Source organism: Leuresthes tenuis, unplaced genomic scaffold (genome assembly GCF_036924035.1).
Source record: "Leuresthes tenuis unplaced genomic scaffold, fLeuTen1.0.hap1 SCAF_17, whole genome shotgun sequence".
Classification (NCBI taxonomy): Eukaryota; Metazoa; Chordata; class Actinopteri; order Atheriniformes; family Atherinopsidae; genus Leuresthes; species Leuresthes tenuis.
In genome coordinates, this window is record NW_027325371.1 from 6,492,858 (window position 1) to 6,516,517 (window position 23,660).

General features: G+C 39.7%; 2 protein-coding genes across 2 annotated transcripts; one reads left to right on the forward strand and one right to left on the reverse strand.

Moving 5' to 3' along the window:
• The first annotated feature begins 8,619 nt into the window (after positions 1-8,619).
• On the forward strand, positions 8,620-16,675 carry LOC140273254 (tripartite motif-containing protein 16). Its single transcript, XM_072368773.1, has 5 exons — positions 8,620-8,641; positions 13,090-13,116; positions 13,248-13,310; positions 14,570-14,709; positions 16,018-16,675. The coding sequence occupies exons 1-5, from the start codon at positions 8,620-8,622 to the stop codon at positions 16,420-16,422; spliced, it is 657 nt and encodes a 218-aa protein (XP_072224874.1). The 3' UTR covers positions 16,423-16,675.
• A 221-nt stretch (positions 16,676-16,896) lies between these two features.
• On the reverse strand, positions 16,897-23,431 carry akt1s1 (AKT1 substrate 1 (proline-rich)). Its single transcript, XM_072368253.1, has 6 exons — positions 23,297-23,431; positions 22,068-22,793; positions 21,710-21,977; positions 21,428-21,511; positions 21,163-21,335; positions 16,897-19,320 (listed from the first exon to the last, which is right to left on the reverse strand). Exons 2-6 carry the CDS (start codon positions 22,452-22,454, stop codon positions 19,183-19,185), a joined length of 1,050 nt encoding a protein of 349 aa, XP_072224354.1. The 5' UTR covers positions 22,455-22,793; positions 23,297-23,431; the 3' UTR covers positions 16,897-19,182.
• Positions 23,432-23,660: the final 229 nt, after the last annotated feature.

Consider the following 23,660-nt stretch of genomic DNA (forward strand, 5'->3'; position numbering starts at 1 on the left):
AAACTAGTTGGTGGTAATACCTGAGCATCCATTAGGAATTCACTGGAACTTTGAAATGATTTTCCTGGGCATTAGGAATACCTACAGAACTACTTTCTTGTCACTGATGGGCCACATGCTGGTGTGCAAATGCAAAAATCCATTTTGATTAGTTGGGGACTAACCAAATCTTGTTATTGTCAAAGTTAAGAACCCCTCGAGGAAAAGATCAGTTTATTATTTTATGTAAGCACCCTTGCTCGACTCTACCCAGACTGACTTTATAATCTTGAGACTGTCTTGCTGCTAATGAGGCATACTCTCCACAAAGAATAAGCATGCTGCCTCCCACGTTGCTATTTTTGACAAATCAGCTGACCAGAAAAGAGTTTCAGGCAGTCTGAAAAGAGATATTGCAGCCATGTACAGTTAGGAAAAAATATTTATGACGAGCAAAATGTGAAAACCTACTCTCGTAGGTCCTCAACATAATATAGAGCGTTTGAATAAGTATGACTTGGGCTCTATGAAAATTAGCTTGTGGCTTTTCATGAGCCAGCCCATGGCTCATGTAAAAATTTAGCTATGAACGAACGTGGGTTTCCTTCATCTCACAATGTTCATAGGTTTTCCAAAATGTATCATGTATAAGATGTACAGAAAGCAATTAGTAGGTAAACAATATCAAATCCTACATCTGTGAGTTGTTGTTTCCATAGTAGAGTGTCCTGTTCCTCCTTTTTGTACAGCTTTTAGTCCTGAAACACTGAAGCTAAGATGTGAGTAAAGTCTGAGGGCTCATTGTTTAGGCGTTTGGTTGTTAAACTGGAACTAGGCCAAGATCAGATATCTGAGTCCCGAAACACTGAGCCTGGTCATTTGGAAGTTACATGACTTTAAATTACAATGAAACTTCCAGACAATAATTTAATCTAAATGTACAAAATTAATATAATCTTAAAGATACATTTAGATCCCTGATAAAACACAGATGTGATTTGAGAGGGACGTTGGCTTAAATAGACAACATAGAAGCTTTGTTCATATCATTAGCATTATTATCATCATGTGTTTCCCAGTATCAAACTGTTATCAAACAGGAGGAAACTTAATCTTTATTCATGTGTCTCATCTTCAACTTTACTGCAAGAATGAGAAACTTTCAGACTGTAAATCATTTTACAAATTATTTATTTATGTTTTTATTTTGTTTGTTTCAGACCTGGAAAAGTTCATTGGCACGTACACAATTTCAATAGCATGAAATAATAAAAGGTAAATAATGTGACATTAGTGCTGCAGAAGAAAAAAAACACGAGGGTAGAAAGGGGACACATGCAGGCTATAGCTTGCTTAGCAGTTCAAAACTCATAAATCTCTGTTGCTTTGAGACCAATGTCACCATGAGACTGTATGTCAGGCAAGACGTATCCTCTTCCTTTGACAGATCAAGATTTACTGACTGTTGCAAGGTTTATGTTGTGCTGAATATGTTGGGGGGACGGATTGGGACGCTGTAAATCTGCTCACTTTAAACCATGCACGCTCTATTAACTGCTCAGATGTTAACCGTGAGTGAAATGTGCAGCTTGCACACGGAGTCAAATTGTCCACTTGATAAAAGCAGCGTCTTCAGACTTGCTTTGCCTTCATTAAGGGAAGAATAGTCAGTGGTGGAAAGTAATTAAGTGTGATTACTCAAGTGTTGTGCTTGAGTTCTTCCTGTGCGGAAAACCAGGGCCATCACCATTTACCGTGTCAACAAAGAGCCCTTTGAATAACATTTTAACTGAATTTATGCAGCATTGTTGTACTTCAATTCAATTCAAGTATGCAGTTTTAAAAAGGGAAGAAGCAAAAATGTACATTTTTCCTGAGTTTATCTCTACATCTCACCGGCCCACTGATGTAGATAATGACACGTGTTTTTATAGAATCCTCCCAATTATCTTGCACAACCCCACTTCCAAAAAGGTTGGACATTGTTTAAAATGTATATCAAAACAGATTACAATGATTTACAAAAATGTCATAAACCAATATTTTATTCACAATTGAACATAAAACATATAGAAATTTAAAGTGAAATATTTGACTACTTCATTAGCCCATCCTGAATTTGATGGCAGCAACATGGCATCCGTTCTTCTACCGTCTGTAGATGTCTGGGAACTGACAACGCCAGTTACTGGGCCTTTGGGAAAGGAACATTGTCCCATTCTTGTCTGATATAAGATTATAGCTGCTTGACATCCTGATGAGCCAAATGTTTTCAGTCTGTGAAAGGTCTGGACAGCAGGCAGGACCAGTCCAGCACCAGAGTCTTCTACTATTAGGTCATGCTGTTCTAATAGATTTAGTATGCAGTTTAGCATTGTCTTGCTGAGATATGCAAAACCTTCCCTGGAAAAGATATATTCTGGATGGGAGCATGTCACTCTAAAACATGTATGTACATGTCAGCAGTGATGTGCAAATTTCCAGTTTCATAGACACAGTTGCACCCTTATAGCATCAGAGATGCAGGCTTTTGAATTGAGCAATCATGACAACCCAGATAGATCCTCTCCTCTTTATTGCTGAGACCACAACATTAAAGTGTTCAACTTCGCTTCACTTCGCTTCGTCCAGTGAAGACGACAGTGTTTCTGGATCATGTTCACATATGTCTTCTTCTTTGCATGATAGAGCTTTAATCTGTATTTGTAGATGGCACGATGAACTATGTTCACAGACTGTGATTTAAGGAAGTGTTCCTGAGCCCGTGCAGTGATTTTCAGGACAGAATCATGTCTGTTTTTAATGAAGTGCTGCCCGAGGGCCTAAAGATCAAGGACATCCAGAAATTATTTTCATCTATGTCCCTCGTACACAGAGATATCTCCAGATTTTTTCTTTTAATGATATTATGTATTGTAGATGACAAAATATAAGTCTTTGCATTAAGGAACAATATTCTGAAATTTCTTGTAGATTTTAGAACCTGTGCCCATTTTTACTTCAGAGAGACTCGGCCTCTTTCAGGTGTTCTTTTTATACCCAGCCATGTTACATGCCTGATGCCAATTATCTTAATTAGTTGCTCCAGCAGTTTCTTTTTAGTACCAAAAAAAACTGTACCGAAATTCAAATGTTCCATTTTTTGCAGATTTAGCAGATTCTTAATATTACACCTTCTTATTAGTCATCTCAATTTAAATGTTAGCATAGTTATGTTGGTTCGCAGCACAAAATGTTGCAGTTTAACAATGAATGCTCAAATATTGTGCAGCTAATACATTTCCTGACTATCTACCCTACATAATTTCAATTTGTTTGATTAGTCAGTATGTTGATGTTGTATATCTTGCAATATCTCTACTCATCCTCCATCACGTTTTACACATTGCACAATGCTACTTTTAGTTCCCTACTTTTCTACAGTGCTGTCACTCAGAAACCATTGGAGAAGTTAGAGTTAACACACCTGGCTAGGTCTGCATGTTATAAAATTCACGGTCAGACTTGTAAAAGTCAACATTGCTATGACTGATTGAGTGATTCTTATCATATCACTTGAACGCTGCCCACAAAAAAAAAAAAGTTGAGAGATATTTTGCATCTTACAATTTACATCCATGGAATGTGACACTAGTACATTTGGGAGAAGTGAACAAACATACGTATTAGCCTGGTTGTTTGCTTGTCAGCTGTTTCTTCATAATCTTCATAATAATAAAAAAATTTCTATATTCATTTATGTGGGTTTTTTTAAACTAAGACTTTAAGAGCGACCTGACATTCTGCCACAGGATGACTCGCAGACTCTAAAATGATCCCTCAGTCTCTATGTGACAAACATACTACGTAGACCTCACACTGAGAGCTACATACACAAGGAGAACACTGAGAAACAAGTGAGAAGATAGAAGCAGCTGCCCTGCCAATCATAGGAAAGCTAAGAAACCTAAAGGGGGTGACCTAACAGTCCCAGCAGGTCTTCGTAGATTACAGCCTTGCACATACTGTATCCTCTGCAGCTAACCATGCTGTACATTTCACCATTGTCCCTACAAGTTTGCATGTAATGAAGTAACATGATATGGCATTTAACAGCTAAACTGGGCAGTAACGTACACTAGCATTACATTGTGATCGATGGGTGCATAATTTAGCACCCACAAATGCACTCGGAGGTCATAGTACAATACCATTTAACCCTAGTCATGATAGCACTAAGCAGCAGGTGTTGAAATGTGTTTTCATGCCTCATACCGAGTGTATGTGGTAATACTGTGGCCGGCGCTAAGCGGGTAGTTACGCTTCATTAAAATTCTTCCTCTAATAACAGTGAGACACTTTCTCATGACAGGCAGTTATTTTCCATTAAGTTGTAACAATCAAGATGAGCCAAGAAAAAGTGTGGAGTTCCTCATGATTAGGCCACCACTGTAATTCAATTCAAAATGTTAAGTACACAGTAATGTCCTGCGGAGTGATACAAAGGGGCTTTCTGCCTGACAAATACTATATCCTCAGAGAGGAATTTGTACATTTTGTTGTTATTTCACTGATGATACACAGATTCCCACACAGTGTGAATGCAAATCTTACACTTACAACAGGGTTTATATTATTAGGGTCTTACTGCCTGAAATTCAATTAATCATTCTGTTTGCTCTTCTCAGGGTTTAATCATTTTCACATATCAGCAAGTGTTGCATTTTTAAGTTCTTACAAGTGAGATTTGTTGGATTGATGGAAAGATTGTGGATTAAGACATGCATGCAAGAGAATATTTAGTGTTTTTATTTTAGTGTTTTACTGAACTCTGAGTTATGGAGTCTCGGATATAGATTTTGGGGGGGGCGCAGATCTTACATTATATCGAGTAAATAAAAGCAAGTGAGGAAAAGAATGTGTTTATTTCACTCCCATCATAACCAAAGATCATGCTTTAATGAAGGAAGGAAACACATACGAATTCAGTTACATACAAGGTTTGACAAAATTTTACATCATGTTATATAAAAAAAGACCCCCCGCTGGTTGTGTCCCTCTTCCAAAAGTCAGATTATAATAGATGATTTCAAGTGTATGTTTGGCCAATAAAGCTGATAGAACATGAAGTTGTTGCCATGAGAGAATATAATGCTTCAAATATGGATGTTGCTGCAAAGCTACAAATTTTAAAATGACAAAGCTTGACACACATCTTCAACCTGACCAAGTTTCTTACACAAATATCACATATAATACATATTCTGGCATATGATTAAAAAATTAAAGGAGCAAGTCAAACTCCATTATTTGTAGTATAAATAAAAACTTTATTATTAAACTAACAGCTGCAGGCCATTGGTCTAACAACAACACACTGGTCTGACTGTAAAACTGTTCGATATTCTACAAGTGTTACTGGAGGTTTGACAATCCCAACCTCACATATATTCAGTCCTGACTGTTTATGGTTGACGCCAAAAGTTTGTTGCAATTCTTCATCCAACCAAATGTGAAATGTGATGACTATCTGTCTTTCTGTTTCTTAGTTATGGTGTTGAATAATAAACATTTTACACGAGGCATATGTGTAAAAAATGACTTTCAGTTCATCTGTAAGTCCATCGAAACATTTAGGCCACATTTAAAGTCTGTGTAAAGCATTAATAAACGTGTCTGTGACGCCACTAAAAAATAAGTTTTAATGATTGAAAATAATTCATATTTTTTCAAAAAGATGGCAAAAATACAAAATTTAGTTCCAGAAATCTCTGCTCTGAAATGTAGGCAGCAGATCTGCTGAAGACACTGATCAATGGATTCCAAACCAGCTCAAATAAACAGTAACACCAGGCAAACAGGACAAAATACTTTGTTTTCAATTAACCCAATAGATTAGATGAGAAAATACAAAATATCTTTATCATTTTCCAGCAGTGGACTTCAGCCCTGCTGGCCATGTTCATCAGTAGCAGTTGTTTATCCGGTAAACCCTATGGGTTCCAATGAAAGTTTGTAAAACATCAGGTTTAAAAGGATTGCTGCAAAGGCAAGCGTTAGTGGGTTTTTTTTTTTTCAGCTCTCCATCAATGTGGTTCTTCACAAAATCAATCCAGAAAGGGAAATCTGACTCTTTGAGAAAGGGAGTAGTCTGGAAACAATCATAGTACTGCTCACCAGATTGTCTCCTCACAAAATGAATCCATTTTCCTTTAATTTGTTCATTCAGAGGTCATTTTAACAAAGGCCTTGAGCTGTTCTGCAAATTTTAGCATCCAGGAAAGATGTGTTAGCATGAAAAAAACTAAAAGATTAGCTAACTAGATGTCAGGTCCATATCTTGACATAGTCAACATGCTAGACTAATGCCTTTAATATTGAATTGAATGCATTGACTCAATAAATACTTTATGAACCTCCTGTACTTTACCTCCTGCAGTGTAGCTGCAGAAGCCTCAGACTGAACACTTTGGGTTTTTTTTTTTTATCACTATGTTGTGTCGAAGGTGTGAAGCATTTTCCATGTTCCATGTTAAGTAGCTTTTGCAACATTCTTCATTGCATAATCATCTCCAGGGTTTCCAAAACAGAGCCAGACTTCTTTATCAGTTTGTTCAGTTTCTTTGAGTAACTGGTACTTCTGTTGCTGCTCCAACAGCTTATGGCTCTCCTAAAATCCACAATCATTTCCTTTGGGCTTGTTTATGTTCAAGATGAGGTGATTGTCCCCACACCGTGCCATGAAGTGGTGAAACCATTTCCCTGTGCTGAGCCTCTAATCCATCACTGACACACCCAACAACTGCACAGTCATCAGAGTATTTCTTCAGATGACTCTGAGTTGTTCTGGAAGTCTGAGGTGTACAGAGTGGAGAGAAATAGTGAGAGTACAGTCCTCTGATGTCCTCCTCTGCTGCTGAGCACCATCCCAGAAACATAACCTTTCATTTTCACAAACTGTTGTCTATTTCTCAGATGAGAGTGGGCTGGTTGAAGCAGGTAGATGATGGCATCTTCAACAATAAACTTAGGACAATAAGAAAACTGTAGATGGGTCCTAATAGATATTCACTTGCATACTTAGGTGAGCCAGTAACAGCTCTTTAGGACTTTCACAATGTGTGACATTAGGGTAAGTGGTCTGTCATCGCTGAGGGCAGATGGATGAGATTTTTTTAGATACCAGAACAAGGATTTCCACAGCACTGGAATCTTCTGCTGACTCAGGATAAGGTTGAGGAGGTGTTGTCGAATCCCCATAGGCCTTCAGGACCCTGGGGCTGATACCATGTGGATCTGCAGCCTTGTTGTGGTCCAGTCCCTACGACTGCTTCTTCACTGCTGGAGACGGATAATCTGGAGGGGGAGGAAGAAGAGGTCTGAATGTGCCCCGGTGTTGTGGGGTGTTGGTGAGGCTGTGTTAAGATCCATGACTCAACTGCAGATGACACTGTCGAGGTGTGACAGGGGAGCTCTGGGATCAGAGAGGGTGTGTAGCTGGAGGCATGGGATAAGAATGCTGAGCATTGCAGTGAGCTTTTTGTAAGATACAGTGTTAGGACAAGGTCATTTTTAAATGCAATCTCCACCTCACTATAGTGTCGTAATTCTGATCTGTCCAAAAAATGCCAAGCAGAAAAACTTTGTTTTAAAGATATTGCATCAAAGTCTCCAGGTGCGTCAAAGTCTCCGTTTCTGGTATCTATGACAATAAAGTAGTGGCAGAGATGTCGTTTCCTGAAAAAAATGTTGATTACGTAACCTGCACTTGGGGTTGCATACTTATTTTACAGCTAATTAAATACTTCTCTTGAATTTAAGCAGAGCTGATGCAGAATCACAAACAATGCCTGATCAGGTCAGTGCACGAATCAGTGCAGACTGGGCTTTTTTTGGGGGGAGAGGTGCTAATTTTGCCTTTTAATGGGGACTTTAAAGCAGTCTGAAACAATCGGAAATATGGACAGAAATAAGCTTCAGTGTAAGAACTTTAAAGCATCCATGGCTACATTAAAGTAAGAAAATCCAAGCAAGATTAAATGAATTTACTTGAGACAGCTGAACAGTCACAGTGGTAACATCTGCTGACATTTTGGTGACACGCCTTCAGCCTTGCACATGCAGTTTAGTACACTTTGCCCCCAGTTCCTTACACCAGCAGCTACTGATGGATGGGATCTCAGGTTGATGACAGCTCCCTGGTGAGAATCTGGCAGCGATCTCACATATTCATGGAACACACAGTCCATACAGAAAATAACACCTATCGCTTGTTTTGGGGACAGTGTAAAAATTATTGCTATTCATTCTGAATTCATAGAACCTCAAAGGACATTATAAAGTTTCATGTGAATATGCTGAATGATCTGTGCTGTGTACCCAGTGCACATGCTCAGTCCATGTTTATGCAAATATGTGTGCATACTTTGGATATACCGGGTACTGTCTGCATCAATCTGATCCCTTGAGGGGATCACGCGCTTCATGTGGCAGGACCGTCCATTTGGGTAGCTGTTCCACCCGAGCCGACCAAAACTTGTACATGTTCCCCCCTCCCCACTCATTTGGAAGTTAATAAAAGTGGCTTTCTGAGGACTACAGAGCACTAGCACAAGAACACCTCGTCTGATGCCAAACAGCACCGCAAACACAAAGAAAATCATGCCTGTGCCCAAGAAAGCAGGTAAGAAAGCATCACCATCTGAGGCGTTACTGGCACCTTTGAGGGAAATCATGCCCTGACCCCACTGTGTCAGAAGAATCAACATATTGTAATGTAACTTATTGGGATTTTATCAATTTAATTGATATTCTCTACTTCAGATAATTCAATAACATGTAAACATGTGTTTTTTTTCCTTCTGTCTCCCTCTGTAATGTCATCTGTGCAACTGCACCAGTTTCAGAGCCTAAAATTCATATTACACCATTATTATATCACCACTAATCACAGAGATGTAGTTGCTGTATTATTTCTCACTCACAACCTGTCACTGCTAAGCAGCTAAAACGTAACTGACTGCTTGTCACAGTGTTTTATTACTAGTTTATTATGTGCTTCCAATGTTGTTTATTTGATGTTGTCAAGTGTTCTCATGCTGACCATCCCTGTAAGTCAGCTCTGAGCCAAACATCCTTCCACACCTTGGGTTCTGCCAGATTTCTCAGGCCTATTAATCATGTCAACAAAGTGCACGAATGAACATCTCTCTGACAGTCTCAGTGCCACAGTCAGTTTCAGAGCACATATTTCTGTCTGTCTTCATAGTTTTTTGTTCTTTTTGGACAGAATTTGGGGCCTTTGGCTGTGCATGTGTTGCGTCATTTTTCAACTGTCTTACGGGTAGATAAATACGTTATTTTTGCTGATTCTTTAGGATATTTTTTACTCTGTGTATAACAGCTTACATGCCCAGGACATCACCATCCCCAGTTGTTGCTAATCCCTCCTCTGGCTGCCACAGTAATGAAGTGTGAAATGCTGCACATTTATTTAAGTACCAAAACGTAAAATCTCATATTGGTGTTATTTATGGCTGTTTGATTGTGGCATTTTGTAACAGAGCACCTCCGGTCTCAGCACAAGTCCCCTTGAGTAAATTATTGCATCAAAAGTTTAATTTGTCTGCAATGAATGTATGCAAAAATTTGGCAAATCTAATAAATTAAAGAGATCATCTGATGCATGATGCATGAAAATACACTGAAAAATTGAATTTGGAAACTTGCTGCTGAAGCCCACAGAAGTCAAAGCCAGCCTGCTCTCTGCTTGTTAACCATTTTAAAGGCCCCTGAATTCTACCTTTTTCCAGAGTCCTTTGCCCATCTTCCATGCCGTTTATACCCCTTGCATCTCTTGTATGTTCATCATTTGCTGGGCTTCCAGCCAGGAAGACTTGACGCTTGACAGGAACAAGGGGGATGAATATGGATCTCCCTCTCATCTTCTGATCTTGCTGTCTCAGTGGGATGTCTTGAACTTGATCTGCTCAGATAATGTCGCTCTGTCCTACTGAGAGAGGAATCAGGGAAAGGAAAGTCTGCCTTGTGACTGTCCAAAACAAACAGGTCTCATGAAGCATTCAGAGATCCATTGCTGACCTTTCAGCTGGACTGTGCTGAGCTGTTCACTTCTTTGAAGTTGCAACATGTCACCATAACAAAGATCTATGAGACAAGATGATATATCAACAAAAGCTATGTTACTCTTCAACCCAAATCATCTGTTCTTATACCCTGAAATTAGCCATTCATGTACATTTCACAGCAGGTTTTTCTGCACAAGCGAACAGCTATATTACAGCTACAAAATGACAAAGAGGAAGAGTACTGTTCTGAGGGCCACAAAGAAAAAGAACGTGGAAGAATTAATAGTGTTGTATGCTGTATCGTGAAAAGGTTTAGGGTACACATTGGAGAATTGAAGAATACTTATTATGTGTGACCTTGTCATAGGAGCAAACACATGAAGAGGCAAATTTAGGATAGCTGAGTGGCATTTACTCTGATATTGAAGAAAAACTAATGTTTGACGAGAGACAGAGTGTCCTGAAGGCCTGATCATAACTAATGATATGCCACAGTTGTTTTTTTCTCAACAGATAATTTAGCCTGCTGATGTGGATGCAGTTGGCATTTGTACTATCTAACTTGACCACTCGATATCAGCAATACTGTTCCTTTAAACATACAGATGACTGTTGTTGTTATTATTTAAGTTATTCTTAAATGTTGTTGAGTTACTTGCTGAAATACCCTCTAAGAAATGGCTTCATCCAGACATTCATCCATTATTCCTGACTTGATTCATGTGGTGTCTTGTCATGGACCTCCTGCCCTTGGATATTTCTTTGCTTCATACTTCAGTCTCACACCCCACTGTGTCCTCAATGTCTCTATTGCTGTGATGTCAAGTCATCAGTCTTTTTGAGTTTATCCCTGCGGGCTTTTACTGTTTATCCAGCTGGGCGTGGATGGCCATCCACAGGGGGTTGAACTGAAATATTTTCAGTCACCCAACTTACCAGCTTGATATCTCTCTCCAAATGTACCTAATGTGTTCACTCCTTTCCCTAGACATAGACACCAGAGATGTCTTACAGATTTGTGGTTTAACCACAGTCTTGGATGTCTCCAAATATCTTCCTCTAATCTGAATAATTCATGAACCTTGTACACTCCTGAGGGTTTTTCTTTTATCATGTCCCTCTTTCACCTGCTGTCTTCCTTGATTAAAAAGATCAGAGGTGAAGGGGAAGAAAGACTGATGAAGTGATCTGTCACCAGTGGCTCTCTGCTTGCCCATTTTCCAATGACGGCATCATAACCTTCATTCTATCCCTCTTCACCCTGCCAAATCTTTCCTCTTCGCCCCATTTGCTGTTTGCATTATGTACATGATGTAACACGTCTGAGCACTTCCTTCTGAACTTAAAATCAGTGATCAATATAGACATGAACCAAGCTTATGTCCAAACTCAGATTTAATCTTTAGTGAGATCCTATTATTGTCTGCAAACTCAGTCAATTCATCATATTTTCTGGTCTTAGTGACTTCAGTTGTACTTCTATGTGTCCTATTGGTTGTCCTGCTGCTGGCATCCTCCCAGCTGAGGGTCATTGAGGCTGGAGAGGTTACATTTCCTCTGGCTGGGACATGTCACTGGCCCTCCTCAGGCACATGCAGAGCCAGTAATGCTGAGATCAAAGACAAACTGTCATGTTTTGTAAAAAGGGAGGCTTTCATTAGAAATGCATACATTCATATTCATGTTTTAAAAATTCAGTTACAGCCACATATAAACAAAGCTTGTGAACTTTGTATTTGATCATTTCAAAGATCTAGTTGCATAATGTTGTGAAACATCCCATAGATAGCATACTTGTATGCTATTTATTGTAAATACGGACACGCTTAAATACAAATACATAAATATAACAAAACAATTTAAATTCATATACCAACAGTGATTTTAATAATGAAAAGTACAGTAATAAATGCCTAAATTGAGGTAATCTTAAATCTGAGTACATTCAAATATATGCTCTATTTGTCAGTTATGTTTACAGAAGATGCACAATGATTGTCTAATAAATGAACATTGACAGGCAGTTAAGGTTAGATTTGCCTTAGTTGTGGCAAGTCTCTGTTAAAAGATCATCCAAGCCTGTTAGAGGTATAGAAAATATATGGATAATTTTAATAATTAAATTAGGTCTGAACATTGTGTAAGATTTAAAACCCAGAAATGCTTCCTGCACTAAATCTAAAACAGCCTGAAGAGGACAATGTTTGGAATATAAGAGGGAAAATTATATATTTAACATAAAAAGCTAATATCATAGTTAATTATAGGGCCATATATCTCATTTTAAGAAGAGGAAGCCCATTCATACACCCAGTAATGCATTTACTTCCCAGACATGCCCACAGTTTGAAGCCATTTTATATAGAACAAGAAGAAGATCAAGTGACCGCAGCAATGTGACTGTCTGATGGGTGAACAAGAACAATATGGGTAATAATTCCTTGTGTGACATCTGAACCGGTAACTCAAGCACGGGTGATCAACGCAGACAGGTGACTGATGACGACCTGTAAGGAATCACAGCTTTCTCCAAATATCGACGAGAAGATGACATGACTCATACACTGGAGGAGGAACAAAGGAGCAGATTACACACCATCCCTCAGCATAACAAACACTCCCTCTGCGGCATTGCAACAGCATCTTATAGAAAGTATATTCTTAGAATGAGACCCCTGCTGTCAGTGTGTGTTATTAACAAATGTGGGCTCTGGCCTCCGGATTTCTTATGCTGAAACCCGAAGCTTGGAGGGCTTCGTGAATCAGTGCTGAGCTGACGTTGCACACATGCACACTCAATATGTTGAGAGCAGCAGGTGATTTACTGCAGATGAGTGGTGGTGGCAGGACCTTTGATGAGTGAGGAGCCTACAGAGAAAGATGAAAAGGTTCAGAGTAACCAGCAGTGCCACCCTGAGTGTTGTGCATTTCACTTCTTTGTTATCTAAGCTGATGTGAGCGGATTCTCTGAGCCGAAGCTGTGATTCTATGCACAGTATCTGCAGTAGATAGCAGTGAAATGACACTTCTTTTTCTTTTCCAGGGAGGAAAGGCAGCAATGCTCAAGAAGGTAAAGACCAGCATTGAGCATTTCTATGGAGAAGTCTTTGTAAATTGCTGAACAATGAGACCATCCAGGATGTCATCTTAATTACTGATAAAGCACTCTTGTTTAATGCATTTACTCACATCTCTCTTTAGAAAAACTGCCACCATATGAGCCAAATATCCCTGAGCCAACCACCAGGGCTGACTTCATGAAATGTAAGACTGTTTTACCTTCTTAGATTTTTAAATACATCATATAGTGTTTGATTTTACTGTGCGTTAATTACCCCACTGCAATAATTACAACAGCAAACATGTTTAAAACAGAAAATATGGCTTATTCCTAAAAAAAATGCAGTTCTAGACTGAATCTGGACTGACTAGAGCAACCAGCCAGCTGCTGTTTTATATTTTATTTTTTGTACATTTTATTTGATTGTAAAGTATTTTTGTCAGCTTATTAAATGTTTTCAAATGTGCTCTATAAATAAATTGGGCCTTGACTTCGAATTCTTGAAACCGAGAGTCTCAGTTAAATGCAAACATAACTTGTATTTAAGGCCAAAAATCAAACAAGATTCCCCATTTTTGCAAGTTCCAAACTATAAAGAAAATTCTTGGATTTTTCAAGATGGGCTCTGTTTTTCTTTATATTTATGTATAAAATGCTGATATTCAGAATAATCCTTTAGAAAAAAACATTATTTGTTGTATTTACAACTGACAGGTTCAAACTGTTATCATGAGATAACATTTAGTAAAGAAAGTTGAGGACTTCAAAGTTTTGCTTCCTCCAGTCTCAGTAATGCCACACCTTTCCTTTGCCTTGTTTTTCCACAGGGAGGTATGTTATATGATGGTTAGAAAAAGGAAAAGTCACACTGTTGCTAATCAGACCTGACATATTTTAGTTGTACCTTATGACAGAGGGGAACTGCTCACATTTATTTATTTGCCCATGACAGAGTGGAATATGTAGCTTATTTTTGACTGTTTGGATTAAGCATTTGAATTTGATGGCTATTCTCATTTATTTGTGCCAGATTATACAAAGCACAGCTCCAATAAAGTATAGAGAGGATGAGAAGGAATTTAAACTCCAAATAGTAGCTTTACACAGTCTTCAGCACATCTCTGCTCTTGAAACAGATTTTTGAGATTTCCCTTCCTTTAAACCATTCCATTATGCTGTCCTATAATCTGACTCTGTCAGTGACAAACACAAGTACTTTGATGTGGATGTTGATCCTATAATTTTTTCTTTCATGCTGAACAATGAGCACATTGTGAACATCTGAAACTTTTAAAGTCAGCTACCACTTTACATCGAGGTGAGCTCTGTTCTGAGTGTCCCTACCTTGACTATCTTGGTCACATTCAGTTATTTCAACAGAACCTTATTCTAGATTCTTGATCTAAAGTGTCTTTTTAAGACCATCAGTCTCCTGTTTGTATATCCCAAACAATGTTCTCAGACTGGTTCCCCCTCTCTCTGGATGATAAAACGGCCCAGAAGCTGTTGTGGATTTCTGAGGGTGGCTCCAAGGTGGCCCGTACGACTGATGCAGTCTGCCCATATCCCAACAGGCCTGAGAGATATGAAGACTCCCCACAGGTAGGCCTACGACTGGAGGAAAAGGCCCACTTACAGAGATTTGGACACATGATTAGTTTAGTTGTATGTGTTAGAATGAAATGAAGACCAAACCAGAGCTTTTCAGTGAAGAAAAAATGCTTCTGTGGCTGATTTATCACTATCACTTATCTCAGCGGTTGAGAAATTCACAGGTGTAACATGCTAAATGGCAGAAAAAAGGAGAAAAAACAAGTAAATTTGTATCTGAATATTTAATTTTTATCTCCTTTTTCAACGTTGAATCATTTTACCTTGAACTCATAGTTATGACACAATAAGTATCAATCCAAGACACGGCTTTTATCATAGTCAATCATTTCAACTATGCATTATGAGCTTCTTAAGACATTATAGTGAATAAAGTCTGGATTCAAGCTGGAATGTTTCTAGTAATAGATACTTGATATAACTGACTACATAACTGAGTAAAAACAAATGTTGAAAGAAACACGAAATGTTTAGGATTTGAAGCAAGAGGAGGAATTAAAGTTTTCAAGTGAAGGTAAAGGTACCATCATTTTAACTCGAGTACACATTCGTCCACCTATATATAATTTTCTGAGGTTGTTATATTTTTTTTAGAATGCGTAACTAGGCTACTAGGTTACAACTAGGTTAGGCTACAACTAATAGTTCTTTGCCTTATCTTTAACTTATCTGTGCTTATTATGTTAGCGACCAATCATTTCATTCCTTATATGAATACCTGTTATCTTACTGCAGTCTTTCAGACTTAAAACCTGATGATGTCTTGTTTTATCTGAGTAACACCAAACCTAAAGCATTACTCATCTTTCACTGTGACATGACTCAGCTTTTAGAAGCCAGAAAAAGAATCAAACGTGTTTTTGTTTGAGAAACTGCTTAAAAGATTCAGTGTGTAGGATGTAGTGACATCTTGTGGCATAAATTGCACATAGCAACCAAACACAAAGGAAAATGCTTAAGAGCTAGTGTGTGGTTTGTCCTTTCTGGACTGCTGTCTGAGTGTGATCTGCAGTGTCTTTTGATATAAATTACTCAAATTCCATGAAACCACACTGCCAAAAAACATAGTTATGTATTTTAGATTTAATTTCTGACTATAAATCCTTGTAAATGTCACATACAAAACAGATTCCTTCAGGAAGCCTTCCGACAACCTGTAGGTCACCTTGAAAACTCCAGTTGACCTCATTTTTAGTATTATTCACATTCATTTTATTATTCACATATATTCACATTAAGTGACTTTAAACTGTTGCTAGTTAACACTATTGTGTTGCTGTGCCACGTCACACCTTTCAGGTGCTGTGTAAGGAAGGGTTGCTGGGTTGTCGAGGCTACTGGGAGGTCGACTATGATGGCTGGGTGGTGATCGGGGTGGTCCTGGAAAGCACACCCCGGAAGAGCCAGGACGGAGCCTGCGGCTTAGGGGAAAATAGCAGCTCCTGGGGCGTCGGCTGGTCTGGCTCCTGCTACCAAATCTGGCACAACAGCGAGAACATAGAGTTCCAGCTCCCCTCGTCCTCCACCATCGGTGTCTACGTCGACCAGCCTGCTGGCATCATTAAGTTTCTCTTGGTGGAGGGGGAAGATGAGAAGGAGGTGCGACTGATTCACAAATTTAAAGTCAGCTTGGAGGAAAAGGTTCTTCCCGGGTTCTGGATTGGCTCAAATTCCTTCTGTCTTATTCATAAAAATGGGCAGTGACTCAGAAGAAGGATTAGCACAAGTGGGGAAAAACAGAAGGGTGAAATGTTTGGAACAAGTGTGGGAGGTGTGAAGCAGAACTGAAGCTTGTGGTGGCATCTTTATAGATTTTGTCTGCTTTCTATGAATATATGGAGGAAGCTTATTAAGTTTATATCAAACCCCAAATCCCTAAATATTTTACTAAATGTTGCCTACATGGAAATGTGCATGCAAGGTAGAAAAACATGTTAAGTATAGGGTCTATTTATTGCATATAGGACTTTGAATTAGCTGGAGTGCTTGTAGCCTGTATCTTTTTTATGTGCTGAATGTTGTCAGTAATTTCTGTTTTTTGTGCAATTAGACTGACAAAACTGAATTAATGTGTGGTGCCATGTTATTCTCCACTCACGGAGGCTGCTGAGACCCTCTAGAGGTCTATAATAATATTGCATCCTGAAACATATGCCAAAATGAGCACACAGAAGACTCTTCTCTTGGTGTTGCTTCTTTATTTAAAACATGAAAGTACTGAACTGAACATTTATTTTTATTTCTTTTTATGTCAGAGATGGACACGTTGCCTTTCAACTCAATTCCATCTTTGTCTCATTCACACACACTCACACACAGTCGCTTTCTCATCCATTCAATAATTTCAATGACAGAGCAAGAGAAAAGAAGAAAAAAAACAATACCATCCCCTAGAACTCATTATTGATATACAATCATTCTATCATTCACTCATTCATTGGCAAAATTAAAAACAGGCATGTAATGAGGAGGTGCTGGTGTCCTCTGCTCACATTTTGAAAAGCCTTAAGCTTCATGTTAAATCAACCTGGTTCCTACCCCTGCATAAAAAGGAATAGACCTGTTGGCCATTCATCTCACCTGGTACATGATGCAAGTTAACAGTTCAAAGTGACCTCATGATTCGTCTCTTAAAGCACATGTGACACAAATGTCATTTTTGGAGTAATGGTACATGGTCTCCTGCTAATCAAATCTGGACTCTGTCTGATACTTTCAAACATTCAAAGAACATTTTGGAAATTAGTTTTCTCTCCAACAGAATGATGAAAACAAGGATACTGCCGGCTGCGACATCTTTGCTTTATGTACGGATCCAAAGGGCTTTGGGCCAAGATGATTTTCTCCACACTGGGTTCTCATTTATAGAACAGTCTTAGGTAATTGATTTAGAAAAAATAACAGTTCTAACACCTTAATTTGATGTCGAAATGATCTCATATCTAAGGAAAGTCTTGGCTTTCGTGTCATTTTTCTGCTTGTTATATGAAGGTAACACAGGTTGGGTTACATAGAAATTTAAGCCTGTGGTGAAAGTTTGTATTTCTCTTCTTGGTTGTGGCATTTCTCTCTTACACCCTTTGTGCTGGTTTCTTTGAGGGGATATCAAAGCAGGTGCAGTCAAAATAAGACTAATGAGTATAGATTTTTTATGAATTGGATGGAAAGCACACCATCCGAAACAATCTTATAGACCATTTTATAAAGGGGAAACCCCTGCTCTGAGTGTTTTACAGTTTCTTGCTCCAACATGATGGATTCAGATGAATGAGTCTTTTGTAGAACTTGATGATGAGCAGACGCATTCAGCTGAATCAGGTGTGTAAGATCAGGGAGACATCTGAAACATGCAAGATGGACAGTGGGGCCTCAGGACCTGGACTTGGACTTGAGGGTTGGCTCAAGGGAAAAAACGCAATCCTCCAATTTCTGGCAGCAGCATCTTGGCCTTTCACAGTTTTTTAAGTTGAAAAAAAACAGAGAAACGCCATGTCTCCCACACCATTTCATCATCTGTGACCTGTGCTCAAGCTTGTTTAAAGCAGCCATCTGTTTATCTCATGTCGACTGCGCTTTGATAAGCATCTTTTTACAATGACTGTTTAACAGAATCACTGTGGAAAATTTGGATTTAGAACAGAAAAAAGGGAGATCAATTATTTATAGCAAAATGATGGCACTAATGCCACTAATATTATACTAACAGGGGCATAAAGAGACATCTGTGGCTACAACCAAGCTCCAAAAGTGCCAATTAATCAGCTTTAAGGATAATGATGTGTGTTTTTAAGTGAATGAAACCCAGTTTTCTTTGACCTTATTGATTCTAACATCCCATTTAACAAAGTTGGGGGCGACATCAATCTTTGGATTCAACAACTGAGAAGAAAGAAAATACATTTTTAACAAAAATCTTGCACTATTGCCACACATCTCTTGAAATTATGTAGCATTTAGCTTTCAAACAAGCATTCACTCAAGCAGTGTCTGCTGGAGCCATCAATGAAACCAGTACTGCTGTTTTTCCCAAAGATCTAATCACTTCACAGGTATGTTGACCAAAGGACAAACCTCTCAAAACTACTATACACACCGTTACAGAGTCCCCGTTGTTCGGTGCTGTGGGTCGCTATGCAGACATATTGATGCCCAATCCAAATGTAGTGTTGTTGTCCGTGTAGTAGCTATCAATGTGAGATGTTTCGTGACAAAGCGTGGGGGTAGTAGTGTTGAGAATGTCATTAGTGTTGATAACATTTCTTCACGACAGTTACTCCTGAAAGCATGTGTCGTTAATTTAGGTTAGTGAAAGATAAATGGAGGTACGAGCTTTCACACGGTTCCACTAACTGTACGTCACGTTTGCCAGAAAATCCAGGTCTCCACTCCTCATGGCAACTTCTCTCCAACTCTCTGCCTCTATCCCTTTCTGTTTCTCTCTCCTCTCTCATCGTTATCTCCCTCTCAGTGCTTGAGAGAGAAGTCCCCTGTGTTGAGACGGGGTCGTGGCAGAGCCCCGAACATCTCCGTCCCGTCAGTGGCTCCGGGGGCCAGCAGGGCTTTCATACTGGCAGCGATGTGCTCCAGGTCGGCACAGCCCACCTAAGAGTCAAACGCAGAGGAGACTTCGTTTTAAACCTTAAAACAAAGATTGTCTTTTTAGTCTGACATTCTGAAACGTTACTTGCCTCGAATGACCTCAGACACTTTTACGGTCACATGAACCGAAGAAGCCGCTGTGGCTGTTAGCTGGTGGATCAGTCGTGAGAACTGAATAGCGTCTTTGTCTTTGGACAGAATGAAATATGTCAGGATCAACTGACGCCTAAAAACAACAGTTTCCTGAAATAATTTTTTTCCGAGGACGTCAGTTTTTCAACTAAGTTAATAGACACACATTTTCCTTCTCTCAGGAGGATGTGTTTTTGTTAGATGTGTTCTTAAGAACCTCTGCCAATCTGACAAAGCATGTAACAACTCATCAGAATAAGTATGTTACCAGACCAGATCTGCAGCTCTTCTACTGATCTTACCAGCTATCGTGGATTATAATAGACTTCTTGCCTACTTGCGTAAACAGTTACCAACAGTTAACACCTACCTTTATAGGTGCTGGAAGTTTCTACTTTTAAATTGCTCCAGAAATGATTTCACAACAGGTCAGACTTATTAAATGACAGAAATCTGATAAAAGACATTAAGCTGGGCTCATGTTTCCATGCACTCCAGGTTCACCAGCTGTCACAAAGTCAGTGTAACTTGGTGTAGCTGTCTTTAGGTTGCCTGAAGATTATAGTCCAGATATGAAAGGGGCACATGGGCATATAATGGCAAAAGATGAAACCATGATTAAAATAATCCACACAACAGTTGAATCTCCAATAGTAAGGAGCAGAGGAAACACTAGTTGTAATATTCATCTCAACTAAGGTGAGGAATATTTTTCTTTAATAGTTCAAATGTTTTTAGTGTTCATGGATCTAAATAGATGTTGTCAAAAAACACAGAAACTAAACATGCTCTATGCAAGAAACGCCCAGAAGAAAATAACTGTACATTTAGCTCTATTTGTTTGAATAAAATATATATAGACATCATCTAATTGAATCCCAAACTCTGGTCATCATCAGGCACAGTGTGCTTTGACCGTAGCTGTTTCCATCCAGTTGTGAAGCAAATTTGATGCAAACTTTTGAACATTTTGCTTCGCCATCAGACTCATATCCATTACCGGGTTTAAATAAAAATAGGTTGGGTAGTGATGTTGGCAGGTGGCAACACAGGCTACATGAACAGAGTAGCCAGGCACAAAACTTCAAAGCAGAAGACAAACAGAAGTGGACAAGGGACATTTTTTCAGGGATTCTTTCACCTGTCGTAGTTTCATGTGCAAGAATCGGCCATGTTTACTGTCCAGAAGCAGAAAGAGATGATTTCATGTGGATGGTGTGTTCAGTCGAGTGAGTTTCATGTTCTGTGCGTCAGCATTTCCATCTCACATGATACACCACAACTCTTTATCAAAGAAAGTAGAAACCAAATCAACTGAGTGTGACAACCTTTTTGTTTGATGTCCAAATTTAGCGGTTTCCATCAACTTTCTCTAATGTGCGACTTCTAAAATGCCAATCAAAAGACATTGATGGAAACTATTGTTTTCAAGCCATTCTATGTCTGTGACATCTGATTCATACAAGTGCCCATACAGGCTCTTCATTTTCATTTCATGTCAGCATTTGCTTGCTCTGTCAGGATCCTGTGCATGATCTCATCTTCAAACAGTAGACCGAAGATGTCCTGACCTAAGCTGATTCACTGAACTGGGTTTGCAGCACAGTAAAAAGGTTAGCATGGCACTTTCCCATTTAAAAGACAAGGTAGTCCACTAATCTCACTTTGTAAAGCAGACACTGTGCAATCCTTCTGGAAACAACTTGTGCTCACCCGTTCACCACTGTTGCTGTCTCCCTGAGCTCTGCTGCCTTTGCAGCCCCACACAGGCACAGAAACGGGTAGAGAGCGGGCCAGAGCCATGGGGTGAGCGTGGCGGGCCGAGAACGCCGGCTGACCCATAGCCATGCCACGTGATGGCGGAGGGGCATCCTCGCTCAATGACCCTGGCGTAGATGGAAAAAGGAATGTGGAAATCCTCAAATATATATTTGTGCATCTTATAAATGAAACTTTCAGTTAGCGGCAAAACTCTTACCATCGGTGCTTTCCTCTTCTCCATCAGACTCAAAGAACGGCTCACAGTCCCGAGAAAGAGAGTCCTCGTCCATCGAGAAAACCCCTGAAACAACATCATAATCGAGACATAATATACTCGAATGTTTCCTGTAAGCCACCTCTCCCCTGTGTGCTGCATTGTAGGAGAACAGTGCCCACCAACAACAAACAAAAATCCCTGTGAGAACACGCTAAAACACTAAAAAATACTCACTTATTTCAATTTTGGATCACGTGAACAATTTACTATTCTATTCCTCACCAGCACTTTCATTGCCGTAGGGTCGTCTCTCATCCATATCGTCCTCCTCTTCCTCATCTTCACATTCTTCTTCCAAATCCACGATCCCAGACCTCTGTCTCCCGCGCTCAGCCTCCAGGGCACTCCTCTCCCGCTCCCTCTCTCCGTTACCGTTCTGCCCGCCACCCTGCCCACTCATAGCTCCTGAGCTGTAGATCGACGGGTAGCTTTGGGAGTACAGTCTACTATTGGGACTGACGCCACCCACACCACTGTCACCCGTAAAGCTCTGTAACGTCAACAGAGAACCAAACACATTATGCACGCAAACTTTCTGAGTGAATATCTCAGTGTGGCGTGCATTACAAGCAGTCCTCACCTCCCTGTGTCCGGGGTCAGAGGTCAAGTCAACCACAAGCTTGGTTCCTCCCTCTTCTCCGGCTTGGCGTGTGTGCTTTTGGGTTGTCAGCATGGTCGTGGAGTGCAGCACGCCAATGTCATCCATGTACCGACGTGCCGACTCAGCCAGAAATCCCTGACCCCACACGTTATATGAAAAGTCACACTCCCTTGGAAAGGCAGCGCTGCTCTCCCGTTTCTTCACTCCTTCTCCAGTCAACAACCGGAACTTCTTACAGGCTGTGAGTATGGCCAGGTCGCAGCCAGACTTTTGGCAATACGTCTCCGCAGCAGAGAGCAGCGCCAGCCAGCTCTCTTTGTGGTTGTCTGGGATCTCAGGCTCGGACATCTGCGTTATGGAGGCCATAATGGTGCTAAGTACTGTTTACAGAATCTTTAACTGGACTGGCTTGATGAGATAACTGAGTAATGCTGATGAAGTCTTTTGAGGATTAGACCCAGATAATGTCTGAATCGGGCACCAAACTTAAAGTACTGACTTTGGTAGGTGTGATGTGTCTGACTTGTTAGTTTCTTGCTGGTGTAGTTTGCAGACAGTTTTTGCACTAATGAAGATGCAGAGGAAATTAGGAACTTATCAGGTAAAGAGGCACTAGGTGACTTTAAGATATGGTACTTTGGGCGGTGTCCTTACACACTGGAGAGCCAGGGGAGAGAAGAGATGTTGCCAAGTTGCTGGTGATATCTGGAAAAATAATGCAAAATAAAACAAAAATAACGTCAACTGTGAGACTTTAAAATGTCAGAACCTTTCACTGAGTGCTTCTTCGTTGTGTAAGTTATGCTTATGGATCGGTAGACCGATTGCACACGTTTACATTTGTGTAGATAAACATATAAACCGTCTGTGTAGTGTCTGTCGCAGCCCCCACCTCCTCTGCAAAACACCAACTAATGCTAACAACTGTAGCTTCTGCAACGTTAGCGCTTTGTAGGGGCTTTATTCTCTACTGACTCCCTTCACTGCCGTCTTTTAAATCACATCAACCTCATTTAAAACTGCATGCTTTAGATTTATCAGCACGGCTGCTAACGCTGCTGCAGCTGTTGTTGTTTATCTTGTTGTTTGTTCAGTGTTGTGTGCAACCTCCTCATGATGGAACCACATTTCACCTCCATTTTCAGGCTTTAACAAAAACCGAGACACGGCACTAAAGATCACAGAAACGAAGGAGGATCTTCACTCACCCTTTCAGTTTCTTTCTTTCACGTTGCCAGATGATAATCGAGGCTAATCTTCTTTTAGTCATACGTATACTGCCCTCACCCACGGTTTCTCTCCCCTAGCTAGGCTTGACACCAGCGACAGCAAGCTAGATTGCAACAGTTATGGCGTTTCCGGGTGGAACTTTCAAAATAAAAGCACAATTTGACGCTGCTTTCTTTCTCTCTCTCTCTCTTTTGAATAAATGTTTTGCTCTGGTTTGTATTTAGATAAGAACTTTATTATGGATTAATCATTGTTTGATAATGAAATTGTCGTAAATATGGGATACTATTACTTAAAGTCAAATCTATTGATTCCAGATAGTTGCAAGCAATACTAATTCAT